Source organism: Cyprinus carpio, chromosome B16 (assembly GCF_018340385.1).
Source record: "Cyprinus carpio isolate SPL01 chromosome B16, ASM1834038v1, whole genome shotgun sequence".
NCBI classification, from domain to species: domain Eukaryota; kingdom Metazoa; phylum Chordata; class Actinopteri; order Cypriniformes; family Cyprinidae; genus Cyprinus; species Cyprinus carpio.
This window is the reverse complement of record NC_056612.1, coordinates 1159425-1168998: the sequence shown is the minus strand read 5'-3', so window position 1 is coordinate 1168998 and position 9574 is coordinate 1159425. Positions and strand designations below refer to the sequence as shown.

Genomic DNA, 9574 nt, shown 5'->3' with positions numbered 1-9574 from the left:
AGAGGAGTAACACACTGCTAACTGTTCTTTATAGCAGTGCTAACTGCTTTGTTTTATTTCTACAAAGAGTTGTTTGTTGTTTGTTTGTTTGTTTATTTGCTGATGTCAGAATGACAACATTACTGGATGACAATCATCTTTCTAAAATAAATAATAATGAATGCATATTACTGACTGCTGATTTCGAGTCAGAGGAACATTTCAAAAGAATTTGAAAGGAAATAAATGGTGTATTTTGAGAATCTATTAATATATCTAATAATATATAATTAATTACAACCTCCATATCCAAATAATGTTTCTCTCTTTTTTTTCAGTGAATGAATAGTTTCTGTATAGATGCAAATTTCTGAGCAACTGATAATCAGCATCATGTATTAATCATAATGTTGCTCCTCAAATTAAACCATTTTCTTCAGTAATTGTGTATTATATTTGTCTTAATTAACTGAATGTGTAGCGGCTGTAGTGGTCCTAATGGATGTAAGTATATGGCTTATATGAGAGGTATAGAGCTGTGCTTCTGCTGTGAGCTGAAGGAGGAGGAAGAGGAGGAGGAGGAGGAGGAGGAGAGGAAACATGATTGATCTGCGCTTGGTTTTGTCGGAGACAACAAAAGGATGCCATGTCCTTTCAAGGTGTAATTCACGCAGCTTATAATGCTGATGAGACGTTATACTAGATTTATGCGCGACAGGTATCCTGCTTATCCGATCAGATATTTGGCAAAACTTGTCTCATTGTTCAGAGATATTCTTAAATCATGTTTAGGTGTTTCGGACCGCATTGCTTTCGTTTTGAACGTGCATTTCCATATTAAATACAGCTCGTCATGTCTGATCCATCTGTCCAAAAGAGCCGAGCTTCGTTCAAATCTGTAATGAAAAACAATAGCACGAGTTCCTCTAAAAGCGTATACTAGCGCGTTTCAATATTTACAAATAACACCAGCAAAAAAAAAAAAAAAAAAAAAAGGTAATGTAAATGTAATCGGAAAGCTATTGTGGACTTGCCCATCAAACTTCACGGATAAATTACATGTTTTCACTGCAGTCTAGTGTGTGTGAGGAGGAATCAATCATAGACTTGATGTTACTTGAGATAAAATGTCACGGGTTATTTTCAGGGAGAAAGAAAAGCACTCATTTAGCTCCGAGTGCAAGTGCGCGCTCGCGTTTGAGCTTGATATTCAGTAAAAGATGCGTATTATCATGACAATTAACTGAGATATCCTCTCAGATAAATTGCACTTTATTATTTGCTTTGATTAATAGGTTTTGTTTGTTTGTTTGTTTGTTTGTTTGTTTCATAAGAAAATGGTCACTTAGTAAATGAATGCGAATGAAGGCGGTGCGGGTCAGGCGCGTGACCTCGCGTCTATTAACACACACACGGCGACATTTGCTCGCTTATTGTCTGACTAATTTAATTTCACAGAACACTTATTTTCCAAACTCAAGCGCGTGCCAAAGGAGAGGGAAAGGGTAAAAAAAAAAAAAAAAAACCTTGCCTGATAAAAGTCTAACTCAATTTGAGGACAAGTACCTTCATCTGTAAATGAAAGCAATTATGCGGCCCATATTATATTATGTTGGCCGGTCTCAGGATAGTCATCAATCACCCGCAATCGAGCTGTCACTGCGGGCAGATTCGTTTCTAGCAGGCAGTTTTCCAGCTGGGGAAAAGAGGAGTACATCATCATTAATTTGACTGTGACCCCGGGGCTTCTCACATGTCTGAACCCACAGTCAGCAACACACCTCCAGCACTTCATCTCAATCAACGAAATCAAGAGCTTTACATGAAGACACACTCACAGACCATACATAAACACTTTTTAATCTCTCAAAACACTTTATAGTACCTATTATTTCAGTGATAAATAGACAAATCATGAAGTATACAGACGCTTAAGTATTTGCTGGAGTGTTGCTGTTTCAGGCTTTTGATTATGAAACTAAATGCATATTAATTCGAATTAATATCTGATTTGTGGCTAATCCACGATTGGATCTGATTGTGTACTAAATATGATTTATGATATCTGAATTAAAATGGGTACTTTCTTTCTTTTTCATTGTTTTCCCCAAGGTAGAAAGTATAGGTGTTTGTTAATGCAGGCACAAACATTTGGACATTTATTTAATTCCTGAATAAACTGAGACAAAAAGGGCGCTGCAGAAGGGATATGACAAAAGATACGATTTGATCGTCAGATTTTAGAAGTGCAAGCTCTTTTCCAAAACTCGGTTTAATTGATAAGCTCAATTACAATTCCATTGTGCCTTAAAAACTCACCCCCACCCCTCTGTCGCTCGTTGGGATTTTTATCCGGAGAAATGCATATTAAAGTTAGAGTCTGGTCATTTTGACTGGGTTTCTTCTGACGTCAGAGCCACCGGCGTTTAAAACAACCCGCATCTGGGCTGACGTGTTTAATACTAGTTTTTATAACGCAAAATATGTATTTCTGACATCAAAGACGGCAATTCAACAAATGCTTCAGGATGCGCGCGGCTGTGTTGTAGAAGTTTAATAGAGCGATAGGAGAAACACTCTCAGGAAGGCGTTTAAGCAAATTAAACATGATAGTGTTGCGCTTCGCCCTATAAGCGTCCGGCAGCTTTATGCTTTACCAATCCATCTGTACACTGAAACACAGCAGACCTGCAGTCTCGCCTGCGTTCCTGCACACGGGGATCACTCTACAATGTCCTATCCTCAGTTCGGATATCCTTACTCTTCTGCACCTCAGGTAAGAGTCGAGCGCTTATGCTTTCATTGCTTCAGATTTTTTAAGGGGAAAGGCTCTCACGCGCGCTGCGGGTTTGAAGGAGATACAGATAAAGGTTTAATCGGATTTCTGCGCTGGGCTTCCCTCTGCGCTTATCATTTTACAAATCTACAAACACGCGCTCGAGCCGCAGACGCATGCAAAAGTGCAGATGACAGGGGAAGGGGGACAACAGATGTTTTTTGGCCGTGATCCATAAACTGCATCGTCCGGTGGGGGCTGACGGTGGCCAACGCCAAAAAAACAACTTTCAATGCATTTTCGCCGTTTTGCAAACTCGTACAGGTTTGCAGTTTGGTGTTTTACTCATGCTGTGACATTTCCAAATGTTCCAGTTCCTCATGACCACCAACTCCCTGACATCTTGCTGCGAGTCGAGCACCAGATCCATCTCGGATTCGTCCGCGCAGACGCCTGTTTACTGTCCGGTGTACGAGAGCAGACTGTTGGCCACCGCCAGACACGAGCTGAGCTCCGCCGCCGCGCTGGGAGTCTACGGGAGCCCCTACACCGGCGGCCAGGGCTACGGGAACTATGTCACCTACGGCGCGGACGCGTCCGCTTTCTACTCTTTGGTGAGTTTAGAACATACGCAGTTATAATTGATAATAATGGCATGCGTTCTAGCAGTGAGTCATTGTGTTTAGATCACCAACACTTTATATGCATTTCTATATCTGAGAAAAAAAAATAAGTTTATTAAATAAGAACATTAACGAACCTTATATTACTTTGCATGTAGCTACACTCTTAAAAATAAAGGCTCTTTATAGGCACTGATGGTTCCACGAAGAACCTTGGACATCCATGGAACCTTTCAAATGCAGAAGAGGTTCTTTGTAGCGGAAAAAAAAAAGTTTTTTTTTTTTCTTTTTTCTTTCAATGTTCTTCAAAACGGTTCGTTATTTGGGGAACCAAAGATGGTTCTTTATATGACATCACTGCAAAAACACTCTTTTGGAACCTTTATTTTTAAGAGTGTAGTATGCATTTGAGCAGAGGTTCGTGGATTGTTTACTGTATACCATGGGATCCGTATTTAGGATAAGCATCATATTTTGCTCATTATAGTGGATATATTAACAAACACGATAAATGTAAAGTTCAATTGCTGACAGCTCTTGTATTTATTTCCAGGGAACGTTTGATGGCAAAGATGGAAGTGCGTCTGCGCATGCGGGTATAACACAGGCTGCCGCGTATTACCCTTACGATCCCGCCCTGGGACAGTACCAGTATGACAGGTATTGAATAGCGGCCTTCATTAAGAGTCTTCTGATTGACATTTAACATGACTCGGTTCATTTGGATCAATTCCATAGGCAGCGCTCATCATATTGATGGAATAATTACAGGAGTCATATGAATTCTTTTTTTTTTTTTTTTTTTTTTTTTTTTTTCCTTCTTCTTCTTCTTCCACTTCGGAAATTAAAGCACTAACAGAATTTCCCTTGAATTTGAGGTCACTGTCTTTGATGTATATTTTATGTTATATCGTGTTTGGCCTTCAGGGTTTCCACTGAAGTGTTTTAATGGACAGACACTCGGCCGGTGCACTCGATCAAGCAATTTGTTCGCTCTGTTAAAAAGAAATGAGAGAAAGTTTATAGGCCTTGGGGAAATAAAAGTCTTTGCATTTCTGTGTTGCACTGCAAAACTTTTCCCACAAGGGCCGTGCAGAGACCTTTGGATGGGCAGGTGCTCAAGTATAAAAGGGGCAGATGGAACACGGCTTTTAATAGGGCTGTGCTTCTCTCTGAGACGGGCATCGGATGCTTCTGTATAGGTGCAGCAGCAAATGCCATGACGCAGTTTTGAAAAAGAAACACAGAACAGAAAAGACCATTTTAAGTTTAAAACTTAAAGACTTTTTTATTTGCACCTCTTAATTACTCTGGAATTAGAAACTGAAATATCATCATCATCATAATTGAGTGTATAGGGTATGGTGGTTTTGCTGTTGTAAACGATACTGTTGTTTTTGTTGCAGAAAAAAAAATTGTCTCATTTAAAATAGAATTCTATTCTAATCCTGTTCCTCATTTTTTTTTTTTTTTGAATGATAATGATAATAAAAACAGGATTGATAAGCATAATTCTGAGGATGAGAAAATCAGTATAAGCCTGTTTTATCAGTGTTGTGATTATTTTAATGCACTCTACTTTTTTTTTTTTTTTTATTAATAAATACTGTAATAATAATGGTTCAAAGTATGAATAGTTTTTAGTCAGATCACATAAAAAGACAAGATCCCTCGATGACCTTTAAACTTTTCTCAATCAAACAGCAAGATTAAAAGAGAACAGGCACCTTTGTTTATATTGCTTTGTGTAGAACAACATTAGTTGCATTTTTAATATTTAATCAATATTTAATTTTAATAAAATGTAAATCCGTCCACTTCACTTTATTTGGGCAGGTGCGTTTACGTAGAGGTTTCTACATTTAAATCTAGATTTAAATTCAAAGAGACAGTATCGATAGTCTATGCATGACATAGTCTATGCTGTTGTCTTATTTGCATCCAAAATGAGGAGATGTGAACATCAGGAGCACTGAAGTCTCTCATGCAGTGTGTGTTTAATTTATACTCGAAGCCAGAGGGCGCTCTCACGTAGAAAGTCCAAAACAGACTCATAGAAGTAATAAATTATGACGTGGAATAAATCCGTAATATGGAAAATCCTAAATCCTGACAAAAGCATCTGGCTATGGCTGTAGCTGAGCTGAATAAAAATGTTACTGATGAAACGTGAAGACAACAAACACACAAATGCGAAACTATATGGTTTATGTGTGTTTTTCAAGTTATCTCCAATAAATTAACTATATGAATAATGCAATACTGATTGACATGTAATTTAGTATAGAAACTATAAGCTATATTTCCTTTATAAACTAATCATAAAATTGTCATTAGGAAAATACTGAACACAAATATTATAGCCCCTTGCAGCTAGCTTTACTTCCACAGGCTACACAGAGCAATATAAACAACAGCTGTGCATGTCGTTCTTGTATAATAATAATAATTTAATAATATCAGTAAACAAGCACACCGCTCCGCTGAGAACTCCACTCACTGGCAGCCGCGGATGTTATGTAGTGTGTTAAATTACTAAAGGTGTCTGAACGTGAGGGATCGTCCCAGATGAGATCGTCAGGTGAAAGGTCATCATGTGGATCATTTTATTTATGGCTAAATTATTATTCATTAACTCTTTCCCCACCATTGACGAGTTATCTCGTCTTTTAGAAGACAACGCTTCCCCGCCAAAGACGAGTTTTTACGGCTTTTCGTGTTTTCACTGTTATACACTCGGGGGCACTATTACACATCTTCTGAACAAGTACAAAACCTCCCGAACAAAAACACATGTGAACAGGATGGAAAAAAATAACGATCTCTCATGTAAACAGATGCATATGATAAATAGTGTGATTATCAGCAATAGACAGCATATAAATGAAAACTGCGAGTACAATAAGGATTCAGGAAGTGGTATATGTCTGTGCAAGCTTTGGAGGTGTTGATGGAAGCGATTTACTGGATTTATGCTTTGATAATCATACTGAATATTATCCAGATGTAGTTTTTGATAAAAATGTGATTTTCCCACCTTTTTGCTCAAAATTATACATTTTTATGAAACCTATCTATATTCAAGTGTTGATAACAAAAGAATGCTTTAAGCTAGAATAAAACAGATTTTATTTAAAAGTAGAGGCTTTGATCTGTATTTTGGTGTATTGCATATTCAAATATTCATACAGCAAAAAATAAAAATAATTGCCTTGAGAAAAGGGCTCTTTGGGCATCAAAGGGAAAAGGGGGACCCACCGCACCCCTATCTGCACATGCCTGTTTCCCACCACACCTTTCTTTCATGCCACAGATACGGATCTATGGAGGGAGGAACCAGAAGGAAGAACGCCACGCGTGAGACGACGAGCACGTTAAAAGCGTGGCTCCAGGAGCACAGGAAGAACCCCTATCCCACCAAAGGAGAGAAGATCATGCTGGCTATCATCACCAAGATGACCCTCACGCAGGTGTCCACCTGGTTCGCCAACGCCAGAAGAAGACTCAAGAAGGAGAACAAGATGACATGGCCTCCTAGAAACAAGGGCTCAGATGATAAGAAGTACGATGATGATGATGAGGATGGCTCGCAAGAAGATCAAATCAAGAGTGAAACCAATGATGACGGTCAGCTCCATTCCCTTCTTCACATATCCTGTCCTATATCAATGTGTTATTATTAGGCCTATTTACCCAATTTTTAAAACCCGTTTTATATTTTTATTTAAAAATAAATAAATTACACTCCACCACTGAGCTATCTGAGTTCTCAAGAATGTTCCTGAAAACACAAACTTTTAAAGATCTGGTGAAAGGCTCACCAAGGCTCACCAAGGCAGTTATTGCTAACTATTTTATTGTACAAGAACTTACTATCTGTGAACCTGAAGCACAAAAGCAGTCATATTTGTAGCAATAGCCAACATTGTATGGGTCAAAATTATCCATTTTTATGCCAAAAATCATTAGGATATTAAGTAAAGATTATGTTCCATGAAGATATTTTGTAAATGTCCAACCGTAAATATATCAAAACTTAATTGTTGATTAGTAATAGGCATTGCTAAGAACTTTGTTTGGACAACTTTAAATTAATTATCTCAATATTTTGATTATATTTATTAATTTATTTATTTATTGCACCCTCAGATTCCAGATTTTCAAATAGTTGTATCTCTGCCAAATATTGTCCTCCTAACAAACCATACATCAATGGAGAGATTATTTATTCAGCTTATGTGTAACTTTTTTTTTTTTTCTAAGACCCTTATGACTGGTTTTGTGGTCCAGGGTCACATTGTGATGTGTTTTATAATTTAGATGCATTTAGTTGCATTAATAAAAGTGTTAGTTTTGCGTGCACAATAATTCTCAGACTTGTATATTTTGTTGTCTCTCGCTCTCCACTTACTCCATCACTATTTCTGAACAGAGAGCAAAAGTCGAGAGGACAAGGATCTCCAGCTGAGTGACTTGGACGACTTTGACACCATCGAGTCTGAGAGCTCCGAGTGTGAACTCAAGCACCGCTTCCACATGAACACACACATGGCGACCACCGACGACTGCCTCAAAGAAGTGTCTCCAAAGCTCTCCATTCCCGGTCTGCTCGAAGCCAAAAGCGGCCTGAAAAGCACTGCAGAAGACTGCGAGCACAGCAAAACATGCTTCCAGCAGCAGGGCCATGCGTTACTGGACAGCAAACCCCGCATCTGGTCTCTGGCCCAGACCGCGACAGAGTATTCCTCGTGTATGCTTCGGTGTCAGCCATCGCCCTCAGACTCCTCAGCTGTCAGCGGCCTGGAGAGACAGCAGGACTCACCTGTCACAACTCTCAGAAACTGGGTAGATGGAGTTTTTCACGACCCCTTGTTTAGACACAGCTCATTGAACCAAGCACAGACGAACACTACAGTTTCTTGGACCACCTCGACCAAAGGGTCGATCTTAGAGACTGGAGCCCTTGGACGCTCCAACAATGTGATAAAATCACAGCAGCAAGAGGCCAGCAGGGACAGTATGCCATTTCCAAAGGGGGTGAATAAAATATTCTGCTCCTAGCACACAAAAAAGACTGTTTGGAATAGCTGTTTACGCTTTCAGTTCACAAACAAATGCCAGACTGTGAATCCATGGGCCCAAAATACGTTTTGTTACATAAAACCTTGAGGAAATGTATATGTTTATTGCTGTGTTAACATCTCACTGGTGAGGGGTTGGTTTATATATATTTATTGGTTTGGTTGACGCACGTTCAGATTATGTAAATTAACTGGAAGTTTATGTTCTGAAAGACTGAAAAAAGTTTACAGCCTAGTTTCATTCCGGCTTTTATCGTTTCTTTGGCATGCATATGTTGTTATTTTTTATTGATCATTCTTTTAGACGAACTCGGACCTTGTTGCAACGACTCACATGTGTCACTGTTAAGAAAGCATCACAAAAATGCACAGATCTCCTCTCAATGGGGAATTTTCAAATCTGCTCACTATAATAAATGGTGGACTTTTTCGCAGCTTTTGTTCAGTGTATTGATCAGAGTCGCTGTCCCTGGTGCTGAACACACGTGTTGAGATTCACATGCTGGCTTCAATAAATGCATCTTACTTAAATGCATATTATTTTGTCACTAAAAAGTTGTGTGACATTTTATCATGTAATTTAGCATTTGCATCCTAGAATATAGGCCTACAACTACACATGCATTTTCGGTTAAAAGAAAGAAAGAAAGAAAGAAAGAAAGAAAGAAAGAAAGAAAGAAAGAAAGAAATATTGCTTTTGAAAATGTAAAAGTAATTTAAAATGTAAATTTGATATCATTAGGCCAAAGTAATGGCATCACAATATGAATGGGTCGACTGTCCACTCTAAATAATGTATACGATGTTCTCAGCAGTGATTGTATCGTGTTCACTGTGTTTGGCTTTGTAATAATCCCCCAGTAACTGTTTATCATTCTCTCCCGTCCTCTGATGGGAGAGATCAGGCCCTCAGGAGCCATAAGACAGCGCTGGATGAGGCCCATTAACCCGCCATAACCAGCCTGTAATTGGGATGTTTTCAGTCATCATTCACTTCACTCTATCGATTTCTAGCCTCTCTCTGCCTCTGATAATATTATCGAAGTGCCAAATCCTTTACCCTGACCCAGCACTCGAGCTCTGCAGACAGGACGTTTATATGGTAGACGGCGAGA

At 38.8% G+C, this 9574-nt stretch overlaps 1 protein-coding gene across 1 annotated transcript; it reads left to right on the top strand.

The window, feature by feature from the left end:
* Nucleotides 1–2325: 2325 nt before the first annotated feature.
* LOC109080010 (iroquois-class homeodomain protein irx-4-like) lies at nt 2326–8893 on the top strand. The gene is made up of 5 exons (XM_042740265.1): nt 2326–2755; nt 3130–3369; nt 3932–4038; nt 6692–7005; nt 7811–8893. The coding sequence occupies exons 1-5, from the start codon at nt 2711–2713 to the stop codon at nt 8437–8439; spliced, it is 1335 nt and encodes a 444-aa protein (XP_042596199.1). The 5' UTR covers nt 2326–2710; the 3' UTR covers nt 8440–8893.
* Nucleotides 8894–9574: the final 681 nt, after the last annotated feature.

Coding starts and splice junctions, on each gene's coding strand:
- LOC109080010 (XM_042740265.1), top strand. CDS start 2,711: ATGTCCTATCCTCAGTTCGGATATCCTTACTCTTCTGCACCTCAG. Junction 2,756..3,129: donor CTTACTCTTCTGCACCTCAG/GTAAGAGTCGAG, acceptor CAAATGTTCCAG/TTCCTCATGACCACCAACTC. Junction 3,370..3,931: donor CGTCCGCTTTCTACTCTTTG/GTGAGTTTAGAA, acceptor ATTTATTTCCAG/GGAACGTTTGATGGCAAAGA.